This window comes from Semicossyphus pulcher, unplaced genomic scaffold, assembly GCF_022749685.1.
Source record: "Semicossyphus pulcher isolate SPU_LCO1_2020_fin unplaced genomic scaffold, fSemPul1.0.p SCAF_7, whole genome shotgun sequence".
NCBI lineage: Eukaryota > Metazoa > Chordata > Actinopteri > Labriformes > Labridae > Semicossyphus > Semicossyphus pulcher.
The window spans coordinates 19095779-19114040 of NW_027211748.1; the positions used below are offsets into that span (position 1 = coordinate 19095779).

Below are 18262 nucleotides of genomic sequence, written 5' to 3' on the forward strand. Positions count from 1 at the left end.
GTGGATTTTAAACTAATTAGACAAGAGCTCAGGTATCTACTTGATTTTTGTAGCCCAGACTGCTGAGGTCATATAAAACCTCTAACATAGTACCGGACATATTTTTGCACAGAGAGCAGATTTTACGCCTGATCATTTACACCGAGAGTGCATCGGGAAAGGATCTCTTAATGGCCGGTATGAACAGGGATAAATTATTACAGCAAGCACATTCTGTTTATAAGAGGAGCACCGGTCTACTGTTACAACCCATCCTTCGAGAAGGCATCTTTGTAAAATGTGTCTGCACAGAAGCAATAACAAGACAAAAACAAATATAGAAAGGGAACAAGACATATAAAAGGGCTTAAATTCAATATATGAGGAAGAATAAATAGAAGGGAAACTCACTGATGAAACTGGTCACAATTAAAGCTCGACCACACAACACAAAAACGGAACATTTCTGATAAATGCTGCTGAAAACAAATTCAAAATGTGGTCAAATTAAATCAAAACATGACAGGGTAACTCAATCTGTGGCATTTGTTAAACCAGAAGCTCGGTTAACATTCACAGAGAACATTCCCAGTCTGATCCTTCAACTGATCTCACTTTTAATTTACAAAGTCGTCAAAATAAACCATTGAAAACTTTACTTAGACTGTAACAGACCCAGTTAAGATGTCCGTCCGTTCCCTTCATTTAATGAGTTCTTGTGGAATATTAACACACACTTCTGGTTGTTACGGTCTGCAGTTCAAACCCTCCTCTTCCACCAGCCCTCACTTCAAACTTTCTTTACTGCCTCCGTTCATCCAGTTAGCAGACAATCAAAGGTTCAAGTAAACAGCTCAAATAAGAACTTGAGTGCAGACCAAAGGCAGAACGGATGCATGCAGGTAAACGCAGGTTCAGTGACTATTTTTATCACTATGATGTGTGCCAACAAGAGATGCAGCCTTAGGACAAATGAACAGGTTGTTTTGAAGGTGAAAAATAAAACTGCAGCAACATTTTAATTTTTAGTCTTTGATGGAAGAAATACACAAGTGTGCTGCGGGCAAAAATAACAAAAATATTTCTAGCATGTTTGGGTAAAAGTAAGGCAAGGTTGTTCCCCAAGTTTTAATACTCTTCTTCTACTACTACTAATATTGTTCAACTAGAAATATACCCTCTGTTAAATGTAGGTGTACAGTGTCAACAACCGTCTTACCTTCAGCTTATCAAACTTGTCATCAACATCTTGTAACCAGGACATGAACTGCCTGGCGTTGAATCGGTCTCTCACTGACGTTTTGCCGTCATCGTTCTGTGAACCAAACACACACGACTTAATTTTTCTTGGCTTCAACATAAAGAACTGACTGAAAACAAAGCACAGGAACATCAACGGGTTTGTTTGATTGCCACACCTCGCTTACCTGAACGTCCTGAGGCATGTTGTACACTTCAGCATCCAGTAAAACCGTGCAGGCACTGAAAGGCAGAGACTGATTGGCCAGTGTCCTCGCTGCCCTGTAGTGGACTCGTAGGACTTCCTGTTCATTTGAAACAATCAGCTTCTCCTGCAGAGAAAGAAGAAAATATGCGAAATGTTATATGTAGTATAAAAACATCTGTAGCATTGATATCCAGTCTTGAGGAAGCTATAAGAAGAAACCACAGTTTTAAAATGTGTTTCCAAGAGGGAGGCTGTGTCCCATTTCAGCTGTTTCAAGTGGCACTAAAAATGTCTAGAGGTACTAAACCCAACCAAAACAAAGCAGCCAAGAGTGAAGTGACGTACCCTTTCAATGCTGTGTTGTAGACGTAGTTTCATGCGGACAACCTCCTGTTGTTTGAACATCTCTTTCAGTTGCTCGGGTAACGATGGAGGCGGAGTTATCTGTTCAAACAAAGGAGAAGGTGACGGTTTAAAACACTTAAATGCTGCTGCGTCATGTTTGCTGAGTCACCATGCACACATCATTAAGAAGAGAACATTTAGTACGTCAGCTTAGTTGACCTTTATTCACTTTTGACTGGAGACATACCGCAACATTTGGTGTATAAGATTTTTCATATAAAAAGCGGGCTGCATCCTCTAAACCAGTGTGACCAATATACCAGTATAAAAATGATTTTTTTTGTGTTATGGTATTTTACCCAGATGATGGCGCTATAATCTAGCCTTTTTTTGTTCAAACTTTGTTGAATCCTACTTCAATATACGAACTTTTGTATGTTTGCAACTTTGTATACGTCACTAGGATTTAGCCAATAAACTTTACCATAGGCTGAGCTCAACTACAGCACCGTTAGCCAGCAGGATTACAAACTTGACATGGTAGAAGTTATAATTTATGTATGTTTGAATGTGTTTCAAATTAGAATAAATTGAAATAGTGTTGAAATAATTTGTACACACATTTTTATTAATAAATAGCTCTGCGATACCCCCAAAACAGGTCTTATATTCCGGATTTTACGGTAAATGACAAGCCAAAAAAAAATCTATTTATGTGTCACTAAGAGATAGCAAAGAAATATGACACTATAAGTAGGTAGGAACCAACAAGCCAGATCTATCTGGAGTCTTCACTGCAGGCTGAGAATCATAGTTGGACATATGATCCTAAAGTAATGTCACAGTAACTGTAAAACTTCTAATAGTTGGTCTGTATAAACAACATCAGGGCTAGAACACCACAAAACATGCAAACAATTCTCTGACAGAGTGGTTTTGTGAAATTAGCATGGCTTAGTTTATGTTGGTATACTGTGCAACAAAGAATTTGTCGCCCGTAAGTATGATCAAGATCGGAGAAGATGAAGAACTCACTGTTGGTATGCAGAGTTTGCTGAGTGGGTTCCCATCTAAGAGGTAGGATCCATTGAAGGTCACATATTCATCATAATACTGTGGTGGCTGGGGGGTGACGCTGCACAACACTTTGCGCTTCTCCTCGATCTTCTTCCGGATGTGCAGGAACTCGTAGTAAGGGTTGGCCCTCTCCGTCTGGTACGGCTCGATCTCCTCGAGCTTTACTGAGTCCACGATGGCAGCCAGAGACTGCTGCCCTCTCTCTTTCCCCTGCTGGGGCATGGAGCTCGACTGAGAGTTCGACACTTTCAGCATCTTTCTCTTGCGTGGATGGGGCACGTGGACGTCAATGTCCTCGTCTGAAGAGCGAACCTTCACCTTAGCCCCTGAAGAATCAGAATCCCGGTCTCCAGATTGAGGAGAGGAGCTCCCTGAGGCGCTGTTGCTGGAGTCGGTCTGAGCTGCTGATTGGACGGTGCTTTGACTCTGCTCTTCTCCAGATGAAGATGACTCTGGTTTCTCATCAGCAGGGGTCACCTCCATCGGCTCTGAGCCGGTCTCTGTTCTGGATTCAGAGGATCCCTCTGCGGCCAGGCTGCACTCGGCTGATGGGCTCTCTGTTGTAACAGAAACAGCAGCACTGCTGTCGCTCTCTGAGCTCTGTGGGATGTCGGGCATGTCATCAGCCTTGTGTTCAGGAGTCTGAGACAAAGAAGGCGGCATACTGTCCTTCTCCACCTGAGCGTCGAGACATGACCCTGCAGCATCATCGACAGGCTTTGATTTATTTGATTTATTACAGTCTGTGTTATCGACATCCATCTCCTCTTGAGAACATTCAGACTCGGGGCTTGTTTTGCTGAAGCCGCACTCCCCTGCAGCGGAGCTGGGAATGTGTGAACTGGTGGACGGTACAGGACTTCCTGCAGCCTCTACTCTGAAGCTTTCTAAATCAGTTTCCATGCTCTCTTGTTCTGCTGCGTCAGCACTCTCAGGAGGTTTGTCTTTATGCTCAGACACATGTGAGCTGTCTGACTCTGTCTGCTGCAGACTCTCTAGTTCAAAAACAGTGAGTGGGTCCTTTTGCTGCAGGGTTTGTGTGTTTGTAAGTGCAGGCGGCTCAGCAGATAGAGACGCTGCAGGTATCGACGGTTGATCTGAATCCTTGTTACTACAATCTGCCTGGGAGTTCTCTGTTGGACTCTGGATCTCTTTCGTAGCAGGAGGGTCAGAGGAGACGAGACTTTTCTGCTCTATTGACCCTGATTGAGAGCTACTACTCTCTGGAAGTGTTGTGTTTTTACAGTCAGGATCTTTGTTAGACATCTGTGGCGTGCTCCCTTCTCTCTCCGTGACTGCATCAGCAATTGAATTCACATACATTTGACTACTGAGGCTGTCCTCTGTTTCTGCGGAGGTCTCTCTTGGTTTCAGCTCCTCGATGGGCTCGCTGGATTTTGGCAGATTTTCTACCGCTTTGCCTTCAGTCGACGAGTTTGCATCCTCGTCCAGAATAGCCCTGAGGTACGGAGATTCATGTCTGCCGGACAGCAGCGTCCGACTACTTGGCGGTACATCCGGAAGACTGTTGCAATCTTTATCGTGAACAGACGGCGATCTGGTGGCCTGAATGACGAGGGAAGACTGGAGGAATGCAGGTTGAGAGTCGGATGCTTCCATGTTCATGTCAGAGTCGTATTCAACGTGTCTGGGTGTTAATGTTGTAGCCTGACACGAATCTTCTGAGCTGGCGACAGAAACCAAGGACACAGACCTGGAAATGAGGCCAAAGCGTTCGCTCTCTGGTCTGGGGGATCTGGTCAGACAGTTCTCCACAGCGGACATGACCTTTGCACTGATGGCCGGCAAGGTCTTTCCATCAAGCGACATAGTTCTTGGGCTGGCGCCATCCTTCAGGGGTTTGTCTCTGCTGTGGAGGTCTGAGGCTTCGGAGCTCTTTGAGCGCATGAGCTCTTTACTTAAGCACGGCTCAGGCTTCGTTCTGTCTTTAGGTTTTGACTTCACCGGATCTGCCAGAGGCCTCTGTTTGAGCCTCTCCCGCTCTTTCTGTTTAATTTTCTCCAGGTGTTTGCGGTGCCACTGCTCGATCTCCTGGTCCTTCAGGCTGAGCATGCGCTCAAAGCTGGTCTGCATCAGGTCATCATTAACAAGCCGTTTCTCTTTGGGCTTGGGGTCTCTTGTTGCGGGCGAGGCTTTTGACTTGGCCTTGTCTGCATCCGTGTCGTTGGGTTTGGCCTTGCTGATTTTGGCCTGCTGGGAGCGGTCTTTGTGCCGGTCCTTATCCTTGTCCTTGTGTTTATCCGAGTCTCTGTCCCGATCTCTGCGGTCGCGATCTTTCTCTGGCGTTCTCACAACTTCCTCCTTTGATTTTGCAGATAAGGACTTGCTGCTCTCGGACAGATAGCTCTTTTTCTCTTCCAAAAGTAACTTAAGATTGGAGCTTGAAGAATTCCCATCTTTTACTTTATCTCTCCTTTTCCTGTCGCAGTCCTTTTCTTTAGAGCGATCAGATTTACTGTGATCTGTGGCCTTCTCCAGAGGTTTGCCTTTCTTATCATAGTTTGTGCGTTCTTTCTCTCTGTGATCGCCGACACTATATTCTCTGTCCTGCCTCTCCCTTTCAGACCGTTTGTCAAACTTATCTTTATTTTTTCTGCTGTCCTCGTGCTTTCGTGTTGTAGATAAAGATTTCAGCTTCTCATTCTCTTTGTAGTTCTTATCTCCAGGCGAATGGGAAGAAATAGCTCCTGTTCTTTCTTTTTCTTTCCAGCGATCCACTGAATTCTGCGTGTCAGCTTTGTCTGAGTGCTCGGTTTTAACCTTTTTGTCTTTGTCAGGATGCCTTTTCTCCATTTTTTCTGAATCCTTCTCCTTTCCTGGGAGCCTCTTGTCAGTTTTCTCACGTGAGCCTTTTTCAGAGGACTCCAGCTGTTCTTGATCAGCTGTGATCCCACTTATGGGTTTCTCCTCTGTCTCTTCTTTCAAGCTGTTGCTCTGCAGCGTCTCCTCAGGAATCCGCCCTGAGCCGTGGCAGTCGACTCGCTCGTCACGCTCACTCAGCTTTGAATCCTTTACCTTCTCCTCTTTACCAGCAGCCTCCTTCCGCTCTTTTTTCACGGCCTTGTCTTTCTCTCGCTCCTCTCTCAGCCTCTTCTCTTTGCTGCTGGAGTGTTTCTCCTTTGTGATTCTTTCATCTTTGACAGGGGAGGAATCAGAGGTCTTCTGCATGGAGCTATTGTCTTCACCTTCTTTTTTCACCGGCAGAGGTTCATCCGTCTCGTCACTTTTGAAAAAATTCTCTTTCCAGAACTCTCTGTCAAACTCCAAATTCCTGTGGCCGTCTTTCCTGGCCTCCTTCTGCCTGTGGCGGCTTCGCTCTGCCTCGTATTCCCTCCTGTGTTTGTCTTTCTCCTTGTGTTTAAGTTTATGCTTCTTTATCACTTTGCCGTCTAAGTCAGTCTTGCGTAAGGCACCGTCAGCGCTGTCTACACTGTTTCCTATGCTGCTGTCTTTGTAAGGACTCGAATGGCCGTCGTCCCCGTCCACACTGGAGTCTTTCTGTTGGTGTTTGCTCTTCTCCTTGTGCTTACACCCTTTGGTGCTGGAGCCTTCGGTGCAGTAGTCTGCGTCTGTGTAGTGGTTGTATTTGACACCGTCCACCGGACACGAGCTGTCACTGATGGAAATGCACATCTTAGTATTTTCCTGTTTGAGTGGCGTCTGTTTATCTGTCAGGCTGTGGTTCAGTTTTGGAGATTTAATGGACGACAAATGGAAGAGGTGGACGGATGAGTCATCTTTGGGACTGAAAGACATCTTGAAGGAGTCTTCCTCCCGACCCTTTTCTGTGCTCTCGGACACGGTTGCGAGAGACAGGACCAGAGTTTTGCTGTTCTCTTTCCCGTCCTCTTGGTTTTCCTTGTTTTTATTCTGGCTTTTGCTCTTCCTCTTCACTTTGCCCTTCTCTTTTTGCTCAGCATTCTCCTTTTTAGACCTTGTGTCCGCCTTGAGGCTCTCTGAGCTCTGAGAGCAGGTCGGGGAGTTCCTCCTCTCTGGAAGACTCTCCATTTCGTCGCTGGAGGAGTCGGAGCTGCAGTGGACACGAGAGCTCTTCTGCTTTTTAGTCTTTGACGAGGAATCACCTTTTCCGCTCTGTTTTCCTGCAACATTATTCCTTTCTTTTTCCTCCTTCTCCCGCTGCCGTAGCTCCCTCCGGAGGATGTGTCTGTCGTTTAGGGCCTTACTGAGATCCTCCTCCTCTTCCTCATCCTTGAACTCGTACTCATCCAGCCCGGGCGCGGACGACGAAGCCTTCGTGGCTGGTTTACCGTCAGAGTCTTTTTCAGTATCAGAGTCATCCATGTTGTCATCGACACTTGATGGATTGACAGAAGGTGGGTCTTCAGACTCTGCCGAAAAGAGAACATGCATTTTAAAATACTAAAATGACACAAGCAGTTATGCAAGATTCAGGTATATCCAATCCTTAACTTCCAACTATGAATAGACATATTTCCACAACTCAAAGGGTACAATTAAGCCTTAATCATCTATTAAGTGCAGTGGATAAGGATGGCCAGTAATAACAGTTAGCCTGTTAATATGTTTCCTTATAGCGGAGGCTAAACAAACACTAAAGCATTGTCTTCATACCCGATGAGCTGTCCTCCTGGTCCGACAGTGGCAACTCTCCCTTTAATAGCTGTTCCAGCTCCTGAGAGTCTGCCACGTCCACCGGGCGCTCTCCCCGCTTGTTGGCCTGGAAGGCGTTACCACCGTGGCGTAGAAGCAGCTTCACAATCTGCATGAAACAAAAGAAGTGGGATAAAGACTCCTGAGGCCAAGATACAAAAATTTAAAAAAAACCCTGATATTTAAATTTTTTATTCATAATTATAAAAACTACGATCCTTCAGAGCACCTGAATTCTTAAAAACAAATCTAGTTCAATGTGACTCTTAAAGGAGCAGTTCTCCCCTGGAAAAAGCTACTGTCGGTCAAAGCTGGTGTTCTCTGTAATCGCTAGAAGCAAAAATATTTGAAATTGGCGCCATAGCTGTGGAGAAAGTTGTACAAACAGCTATTGGTTTTGCCCATTCTACATTCCTACAACACCCAGCATGCATTGCGCCCCTCCCTCTGAAAGGAACGGCCCAGCGAGAGACGCTGGAGTGAAATACTACCGTTTCGCTGGTATGACAAGTATAAATGTCAACATATATCTACCTTTTTGACATACACAATAAAAACAAATATTTCTCATTTTAAAGGTGTAATAATTTCAGAGGCATCAGACTTGTTCCAAGACCTTAAAAGAAAAAAGCATTTAAAAAAAATTCTGTTTGAGTCCCATGTTACTCTGGCAGGACAAATTTCAAGTGTTGCTCTTACGTCTTTATGCCCGCTGCTTGAGGCGTCGTGTAGGGGCGTGTCATCATCCAGACCCTGCGTGTTCACCTCTGCACCTGCTGCTATTAAGACCTTGGCCACGTCGTAATAACCAAGATTACAGGCTTCATGAAGAGGAGTCCAACCTGTTGTGGAGAGAAAACAGCAAGACCGCAGAGTTTCATGAGCTGACTCTTTTCAGGAGGATATTTTGGCTTTACCAGTATTTTATCAGTTTTATTAGGGGACGATCAAGATCAGGCAGGTGGAGACATACAATGACAAAATAAAATAACCCAAAAACATGCACAGAGAGAGAGGATAAACATGCATTTGTTTTTGTTAATTTATCATAAGATTACTCGTTTGAAAGAGCCTGTTAGTCAGCCACGCAGACATGACAAGATCTGTGAAATGATCAGCTCCTGGGGCATCGTACCTGCAAAGTCTTTGACGTTGACATCAGCTCCCAGACTAATGAGCTCTTTAACTTGCTTGGCGTCTCCCCTGATGGCCGCCATGTGAAGGGGAGTCTCCCCTCGCTCGTTCCTCTTGTTGACCTTGTCCTTCTGTCGAGACGAGGCGCTGCTGGGGACTTTCTTCTGCACAGGGGTCGTTTGTGAGGGGTGACTGGGAGTCGAGTCTGGACACAGGCAGAGTGAAAAGGACTTAATTGATGCTTGGAGCAAAAGCCCGTCACAAGATGAGATAATTACCTGCAATAATGTGCAAGGGACCGGACTTAAAAAGCCAGAGAGAAGCTGTTTCTTTAGCAGGAACTTGAAAGGCTTATATATGTGCCTGAGTGTTTGAGCTCTGTCCAGAGGTTACAAAAAAAAGTCCCAAACAAAAGCAACATGAAACCAAGAGTCTCATTTCTACAGTTTAATATTAGCACAGATTAAACAAACGAGATATAACGTTCTTATTAGTGAGATTTAGGAGGCACATGTAGGCAGATGTTGTCCTCCTCTGACGAGCTAGCGGTTTCCCCTGTTTCCACTCTTTTTGCTAAGCTAGGCTAACTGGCTGCAGCTTCATATTGAACAAACAGAAATGAATGAGCATCAATCTTAAAGCATAAGAGAATTACCTTATTTCCTTAAAAGGTATGCAAACAATTTTCTGTTATTCTAATGTGTTTTTGAATCAAGCGGGTAAAGTTTGTTTCGTTTTAAAAATTGTACACATATTTTAATGTAATTATTTTTTGGAGCCTCTCCTTCCTCCTGAAACGATCAAACCGTTTTGCCATTCAAAGGTTAGACCTTAGCCACGATTGGCTGACAGTATTTGGAGTGACCGTGTAGCCCCTCCCCCACGTGTGCGATCCCGTGCGGCCGCATGCGGAAATCTTGACGACTTGACTACAAGCTAGTGCAAGAAGGCAGCCTGAGGTGAATGACAGTGAATGATGATTGGTCAATTTCAGTGAAAGCAAGGTTCTACTTAGAAACCTGCAGCTGTTCTGAACGGCCCATTTCAGAGGCGACCTTTTTAAAAATGTCATTCTGGAAAAAACACGGAATTACGCAGTTTTCACTTTATCATGAAAATATGGGAATATCCATTATAAAGATATGGCCCCTTTAAATGTCCGACTGTTCCTTTAATACACAAGTCATTTCATTGAGCAACCACAGTGACGCTGCTTTTAATGTAAACCTGAAAGCCTGTGCTCTTTTGTGTCCGTATGTCTATTCTCAGCAGGTATGCACCATTGTCCTTGTCCTACAACAACTCAGAACCCATTATTAACAAGAAAAATCTACTATTCCAGTAACATATTCAATTAAAGTGAGAAAGTATAGTAAACAGCTTTCTTCCAGTGGAGCAGCTACAATAATGTGAGACCATGCTGTACTCTCAAGGAACCCTGACGTACTAGACAGCACGTTTGCCAAAAAGGTCGGAAGCATGACTCATCCGACAGTAAATGTACTCCGAGCCATCTTGAGGATGTCCTTAAGGTGAGAGTGTAGGTACACAAACCTGGACTGTTGGCAGTCATCTGCATGAGGAGAGCCATCTGTTTGCGCTCCGACAGAGGATACCCAAACAAAAGGTTGGCCTGGGACTTCTTGCCACCGGCCTCCTTTTTCATCTTCTTCTTGTCTGGTCCATCTTTATCTGCAACAAAACCAAGAAAGATTTTAGGAAATAGCCCCAAAGAAGAAGTCCATTTTAATTTCAAGCAGCATTTCCATCGTCACAGTGACATCTTTTCCTCCTTCCCTTGTATCTGTTGAGCTCTCGGAGGAACAGATGACAAGCATGAGGTTTGAAAAAAGGGGACAAAAATAAGACAGCATTCTCTTAAGCCAGCCAAGTGCAGACGGCACTCCTCGAGGCCCGCCCAGTCTCCGTCGATCGGTTGCTACACAGACATGCGTGAGCTGTAACAGGGGCAGATGCAGGGCCAAAAACACACACACGTGCATGTGTGTATGTGTGTTTACAGCAGAATAGTGGCGCAGAAAGGTGACGTGAATTGTAGAGGAAATCGGGGCTGAGGATCGGGCTGCAGCGATTACCTGCGTATATCCTGCAGGGAGGCACTAATCTCTCTCCCCAGGTCTCACTCGACTGGCCTGGGTCTGAGTCATCTACAGTGCAAAGCAGAGAGGATGGGGAGAGGAAGAGGGAGGGGAGAGCAAGGGGGGAGGAAGGGTGGGAAAGCACTGCATTAATGCTCTCTCTCACCCTCCTCATCTCACATGTACTCAAATACAGACAGGCACAAAGGCAGACTTGCTCTCCACGCACAGATGATGAGTCATGGTAACACAAGAGAGAAGATGCTATCCGAGTTGGTCAGTGGAGTCTTTACTTCCTGTATGCCTACAGCTGCACAACACAGGAGCTGAGCGGTACAACGGAACAGCTTCTTGAAGGAGAAGCCACCCTGCATGCTAGTTTAGATTTATAACCTGTGCGACATAAATTATACTCGGTGAATACAAAATTGAGGGTTCTCGTCTGTTTGAATGACGCAGGACCACACAATGAAAATCATTACGCTCTACAGAGGAGATGAAGGCCAACCTACCGGACCTCAAGCAGTCTGTAAAACCCATTACTGTACTTCACTTACTGTAATTATGGCTGTACGATACACAAACTCTATTTTTAAGGTTTCAACGCTGATGTAAGCATACAGTTAAACTTCTGAGTAAATGACAGAAGCAGAAAAGTATATTTACACAAGAAAGAGGCAACACTAAGCACTTTATTCTTCAGTATGATGACAGTAACCTGAAACTCACACTGAGCACTTAGCGTCGCACATCTTTTAAAAATCAGTATTGACAGTACCAGGTCTTAGAGTAGAAGGATATCATTTAGAATTTTGTTGCTGGTCTTGTATCTATGGTAATATTAGTATTTTAAAACTGGGATCTACTTTTACATATTTTGGGGTCTAAATGAATGGATACAAACATTTTGGAATTGGTCCTGTAGATCGCTTCAGCCGTCAGCTGCAAAACATGCTGCAATGGCTGCAACATAATCTTTTCCAGCAACTACACTCAATCGTAATATGTACACAAGAAGAAATGCTTGTTTTTGACAGGCTCAGATTATATCATTCAAGTGTTTAAAAAGGCACACTACAGCCACCTTGTACACTGCCAGTTCAAGGCGGGATTATTACGCCTCTGTTACGTTCCGTCTTCCATGTTAAACGCACTGAGACAGAAAGGTGGGGCGAAGTCGTTCCTCCTCTGAGCCCGCATTGGAGGTAGTAACAGAGGCGAAATGGTGTCTGTGTAAACAGCGGACCCAGCAGGGTGGAAAAGCGCCCTGTGTGTGTTCCTTAACGCCGGAACGCTGTGTAAAAAACACACACTGGGGCGGCTTTACGCTGCCGTTGCTTGGTCCAATGTAAAGTGGCCAAGGCTGCATGATGGCGAAGCTCTGTTACGGTGCAAGGTGGAACCGCACCTCACCTCTTCAATTTCGAGGTGACTTCTGTTTTTGGCCAAACAAAAGGATCTTACTCTTCTCTTCAGTATCTCTGAACCTTTTTAGTGGACATACTCTGATCGGGAACAGTAGCCCCCAAGGAATATTGCAGTCAGTATTTCACCACTGCCAGCTGAGGTGGTCTACAGGTTTCATCGTACCTTTGAGTCATTTAGATCTACTTTTCTGTTCTAGGAAGTATAGGGGTTTTTATTTTCATAAAAAGAGTTAGCACTGAGACAAAGCTACAAAGATTGATTTTACGCCATATTCATACGTTCTGGATCATCAGTATGGTCTGATTTGGATCCTGTTGCTAAACAGGTTGAAACCCTTCGACCTACAGTCCCTGAAGGAAATGGTAAACAACAGGCCACCAGGGGGCAGTGTGAGGACATGGCAGCCAGCCAGCAGCATGGCTTTTGAAAGAGGAGCAGGGAGGAGAAAAAAAAAACAGCTCTTACCGGTGTCCGAGTCTCGCTCCTCTGTCCGGAGCGGACTTGAGGTGAAGGAGAGCTTGCGCTTCATAGAAGACTTGGCTTTCCCTTCCTTCCCCAGCAGTTCACTCCGGTCCAGCTTCGGAGTTTTGGTGAAAGGGGACAACTTGTCTTTGCTCTGTCAGAGGTGAGGGAGATATAAAATAAAAATCAGCCATGTCAATTACATGAAAGGTGTGGCCACCATTTATGATTAGTGAGTGAGTTTGTGTCAACAATACACACAAGACGGTAAATAAACTGAAGAGGTCTCATTACAAAAGCTCTTAACTAGCTTGATCACAAAAGGAATGAGCTTAGCGTGCAGGTTGTATTTCAGATGAGACTGAAGATTCCTAAAACGGGACAATATCCTAACAGAGTGCAGCTGATTATATTACTAACAGTGTTGTGTCTCTGCATCATATTGTTTGGGTCATGCTACAGCAGGTTTGCCGGCATGACTCACCAAAATCATATTCCCAAGGCAGGCTCTCTTCAAAGTGAAGAGTAAAAGATCAGGAGGGACTAGTTTTTTTTTTCTGTTTGCACACAGAAATACAGAAGAGAAAAGGGCTGTTCTAATGGTACAAGGTATGTTAAGAAGTCAAACTAAAATATTGTTAATATTGAGCTCCAACAATAAATGGGTGAGTTGTCCATTTAATTAATCAGTTTGAAAAAATTTTAAGGGAAAAAAATGCTTTTTATACATGAATATTTCCAGTTTCTTTACTCCTTTATCACAACAAACTGAGACTCTAAAGTTGTGGACAAATATGACTGTTGAAGATTTCACCTTGAGCTTTAGGAAACACTGCTCAACATTTTTTTTTGAACCAACAACTAATCGTTTGAATAGTGAGAGAAATGTTAGTTGCAGCCCTAGTTAAATACTACCAGACTTATTAGATAACTGGCTTCCCTTAAAGGAGCAATTCGTCCCTGGAAAAAGCCACTGTTTGTCAAAGCTGGTGTTCTCTGTAATCGATAGAAGCAATAATATTTTAAATTGGCGCCATAGCTGTGGAGAAAGTTGTACAAACAGCTCATAGTTTCGCCAATTCTACATTCCTACAACACCCAGCGTGCATTGCATCCCTCCCTCTGAAAGGAACGGCCCAGCGAGAGACCCCGGAGTGAAACACTACCGTTTTGCTGGAGGCAACGGCTCAGAGCGGGACAGAATCCGAAATACGACGACAATATATCACTGTGGTAAAAAATCGTTAGGTCTGCAGTCTACATTTCAAACCTGACGATTTTGAACGAGACATGACATCGGAGGCCGGCGTCCTAGATTGAGGAAGTGTAGTTTAGCGAGCTCCCCGTCCTCCGCCAGATGACGCGCTACGTAGTCTGGCAGAGGTTTTCCAGGGCCCATTGGAGAAGCAGATAGCGTCCTCCAAAGGCACAGAGCAAGATTGCAATAATCTGACATACTGCATTTATACTGTTAATCATTAATTTATACTGTATTTAATCTGGCAATTACATTTAATTCTGACATTCATATTTAAATCACCATAGAGCCCATTCCTCCGCATTTTTATATTTTATCTTTATTTCTTTTTATTGTATATATACACTGCTTCTATTTATATTCCTTCATGCTTTTCTTTGCGTCAGAGCAACTGTAATGCCTGAATCTCCCCCCGGGGATAAATAAAGTATTTCTGATTTTGAAACTAAAAAAAGCAACAACATCCACATCCGAACAGAAAAGAAATGTGTAATTTTAGCCCTCCCACATGCAGCTGCTTTTATGGATATAACTTTCACTGCATCAATTAAAAAAAGTAGCTATGTTTTAAAGGCTCCAGATAACCTCTCCATGCACATGCAAAATTAATAACGGTAACCGGGTTGTTGAGAAGAGAAAAAAATTCCAGTGCATCATTTGCCACCAGTGACAGCATTCATTGCATCAGGTACAACCAGAGCGTCTTACTATTACCCAGTTTTTGCACCCTGATCTGCAGACAAAGCTTTTTTTTTTTCAGTACCAGTACTTCAGTGAGCTGCGCTTTGGTGCAGTAAAATACATTTCTGGCATGGCGAAAAATGTCTGCAGTGTGGTTCTTCTTTGATCTCAGTGAAGCAATGTGCCAGCTGTGCAAAGCTGAAGTGTCTGGCGGTGTTAAAAGTAAAAGAGAGTCAGGATGAGAAGCACTTCACCCTTAAAAATAAAAGTAGACATAAATTGTGTCTCATTTATAGAGAGAATGATAAATAAGTAATGTCAGTGTAACAACAGGGGGCATAGGCTTTTCAAAAACTCACTGCTGCTTCTCACTCACACACACTACATATTTCACAAAGTACCTTGTACTTAAACACAAATGCATCCGTTGTTTTATGATAGACAAGCACAGTGAAGCATAAATAAATGTTCACTGAGGCCTCACACAGAAATTGCATCATAGCAGAAGAAAACCTCTGGTTCACTCCTATCTATAGCTCTAAAACTATATTGCTAGATTTATGGTGAACCACGTCTGATAAAGGCTCAATGTAAGCTTCAATGTAAACATGTTTGTCTTTTAATGGTCAGTGGGCTTTATATTTCAAATAGGTATAGAGAATAATGCAGCTAGGAAGTAAGATGATCCACCATGGGGGTAATGACTGTGTACACGTTGCAAAGAGATTTGTAAAAATGTCTGTGAATCAAAAAATATCACCCCAACCAAAACAAGATGTGACCAGGCACGAAGAATGTACCCCACAAACAAGCTCACATAAGCCCCTTTCCCACTGGTTAAAAAACCCCACCAAGACCCGGCTTTCTTGCTAAGCAGGAAAGTTAACAATCGGCATTCAGACCTGGGTCAAATGACTCTGCAGCAGACCTGGGTAATTATCACCTCGGCCGTGTCGACATGCCAATCTTCTACCCCTATCTGGCGCGATGCTCTGCTCTGCTCTGTCAGTAACTTGTCCTCGTAATCTCAGCGCCAAATTCCACCCGTCTCTGTCCGAGCAGCGCTCGAACACCAGCTAATTTGTTGGAGCCAAGTTTGATAAACAGACTGAATGAGTAATAGACACAATAAAGACCTAACCCGGGTCTGAAAAACCCACGTCAACACGCTTATTTCGGTGGGAAAGGGTAATGGATATTTCAATTCTGAGAGAAGTTCTGGATAAGCAGAGACATCTTGATTCGAAGTAAATCTGCTTGGCCTTTTTGCATCTAATAGCCTTTCATGCTAACAGGGACTAAGCTAAGTGCTAAAATGAAGACAAACCATGTCTTGGGTAAACAATGCAAAATTTACTGGCATTGCTTTGGATGAGATTTCTTTGTAAACTACTGTTTCTGAGGTCAAAGATTAAGATTAAAGTCCAACCTCAGTATTTATTCACCCCTGGACCGGAAATCCTTAAAATCCCTTGATAAACACCTACATCTGCTGATGAAGATAATGCAATGATCTATTACTCCACGAATTGTGAGGTAAGAGTATTTTATCAACAGCTGGTTCCAAGATCAAGAATGAATTCTGAGCCTCGACTTGAGATCTAATTGTGTGCTGCATGTGTGTGCAATTTAGACTTCAAAGATAATAAGCTAAAAGTTCTCTACAGTAAACAGGCATCATAGAGGCAGAGTGCATTCGCTTCATACTCTGAATGCCACCTCATCCAAAGAGGAAAAGAATTATGTTGAAACTTCAACAAAAGGCATGTAGCTAGCTAAAAACATTAGCTTTCAGCACATCAAGGGATTTTTATTACACTAGTCTATCATAAAGGAAAGGTATCTCTGTGTCTCCTCTCCTTGCTTTCCCTTTTCTGGAGAAATGCTCCCAATGAATTGCAGGAATGGAAATACTTTTTCCATTACTTAATCACTGTGTAAGATGACCATTTAACCTTGGAAAGATCAAACCAGGCCTCGCATAGCCCGTTGGCTTCAACCACTACAGCTTCTGGTCAAATTCCTTTCTGCCTGCTGATGCTTTTCCTGTCTCCAGTTTTGTCTTTCTTAAAAGGTTCAGTTTTTCCGATGGGTAGCTAAAAAAACACTACTTTCTGTTGGAAGTGCATTCTATCCCACAGAAGCTTCTTAGTATTTTTCTGTTGTTTGGAGGCACCTTTATGCAATACAAAGTCAATGAGACGCAAATAAATATTTTCCTCTTGGGTATGTGCAGGACTTAATTGTGCTCCTCCGTCTCTATACTTGTTTAACATGGTAGGAAGGCAAAGTGAATAAAAGGGAAAAAATCCTGTTCTGTATCTAGGTGCTCACGTACCTTCTTCCCCGCCTGCTTATCCACCATGGCTCCATCTCTGTCGCTCCCAGGTTTGGCCATGGTGCGGCACCTGACTAGCTGTGACAGCTACAGCGCAGTAGGTTCATCATGCACCTGGAGACAGAAAACAACAGCAATGAGAAGGATTGCAACACTGCCACGTCACCGTTTCTGCGGAAGACTGGCCTCACGTTTCTGTGGACTTGGTATAAACAGGCAGTGTTTGCAAGAACAGGAGGAGAGTCATTTAAATACAGGTACAATTAAATGACAATTCTTCAGAGACTGTTTACGGGCGGGCTTTCAGCAAACGCCTGCATCACAGAGGAAACGAGGCAAGTAAAGAAAGGTCACCTAACCCCAGAGGAGTGAGTGGCAGCTTATAAAACATCCCTGCTACAAAGTGTCACTCAGCTGTGTTTCAAGATGTACGTTTAGTCGATGCGTGACCAGGGAATTCTATTTAAATTTCCACTTCAATTCTTTACAACAACTTTGAGAAAAGCATGCAGGAAAAAACTACAAAGGGCACCATGAATCACAGCTTTAGGGACTCTTTAGGCTTCTGAGAGGAAAACATCCCCCTGCATATTGTCACTGTAGCCTACTCATCAGTCTAACCAAGCTCCTCTGTGATGTGGTCAGTGTCAGCGTAGTAACACATGCAGCAGCGTCAGTGGGGGCACCATGGGCGCCTACAGTGAGTGGAGAAAGTTCACTCAGCTGAACATATGCACAAAGCAGAAATGGCATGTGTCAGTCAGCTTGTCACATGAAGATCACCGCTTTCAGTCACAAGACCCTCTGCTTGTGTACTTTTACCCAACTTTCCCTGATTCTTTTTTTGCATGCCCTTTCACAAATAGAACGGCATCTGATTCTACAGAAATAGCCTCTCTTGGTCGTTTAAAAGAAAAGCACACAGTGAACTCTTTATTAGGAACTGATAAGTAGTGAAAGAGCCTCCAAATGAACGGGACAGCCCCTTTACTCAACATGCTTCCAAAAACAACTTCACTATAATTAACATACTAAACTTGCCATAGTTGCCTCTTTCACTGCACAAATTTCCATATTTCTCCCCACCATATTAACCTCTTCTATCAGGGCTTGGTGCAGTTTGATTTTTAAATTAAAGTGATCAATCAATCCTTTCCTCCCCCTGCTAACCTGCTTTTTTGAAAACAGAAACGCAAGTAAAAATTTACATCTGTCTTTCGGGCAAGTTTAAAAAGCATGATGCTAAGGAAGAAAGTTAAAAGAGCACACACTGGAGGGACAGAGGCACAGAAAGAGGCTGCCAGCTGCTGTGTAACCTGTGCTCCAAAGGTAGACGTTTTTAAATCCTGGTTAAAAACATT

General features: G+C 43.7%; 1 protein-coding gene across 4 annotated transcripts in view; it reads right to left on the reverse strand.

Moving 5' to 3' along the window:
- ankrd12 (ankyrin repeat domain 12) overlaps nucleotides 1-18262 on the reverse strand; it is a 36884-nt gene that overhangs the window by 1318 nt on the left and 17304 nt on the right. Inside the window, exons 2-12 of one of the 4 annotated variants that reach the window (XM_069684458.1) lie at nucleotides 16902-17015; nucleotides 12628-12778; nucleotides 10732-10803; nucleotides 10190-10327; nucleotides 8637-8840; nucleotides 8201-8343; nucleotides 7463-7610; nucleotides 2807-7218; nucleotides 1772-1870; nucleotides 1407-1550; nucleotides 1199-1294 (exon numbers count right to left, since the gene is read on the reverse strand). In XM_069684458.1, coding sequence (XP_069540559.1) covers nucleotides 1199-1294; nucleotides 1407-1550; nucleotides 1772-1870; nucleotides 2807-7218; nucleotides 7463-7610; nucleotides 8201-8343; nucleotides 8637-8840; nucleotides 10190-10327; nucleotides 10732-10803; nucleotides 12628-12778; nucleotides 16902-16961 — 5667 coding nt within the window. In that variant the 5' untranslated portion in view covers nucleotides 16962-17015. Of the gene's footprint in view, nucleotides 1-1198; nucleotides 1295-1397; nucleotides 1551-1771; nucleotides 1871-2806; nucleotides 7219-7462; nucleotides 7611-8200; nucleotides 8344-8636; nucleotides 8841-10189; nucleotides 10328-10731; nucleotides 10804-12627; nucleotides 12779-16901; nucleotides 17016-18262 lie in introns of all 4 variants that reach the window. The other 3 variants (XM_069684457.1, XM_069684460.1, XM_069684459.1) reach the window with 3 other exon arrangements.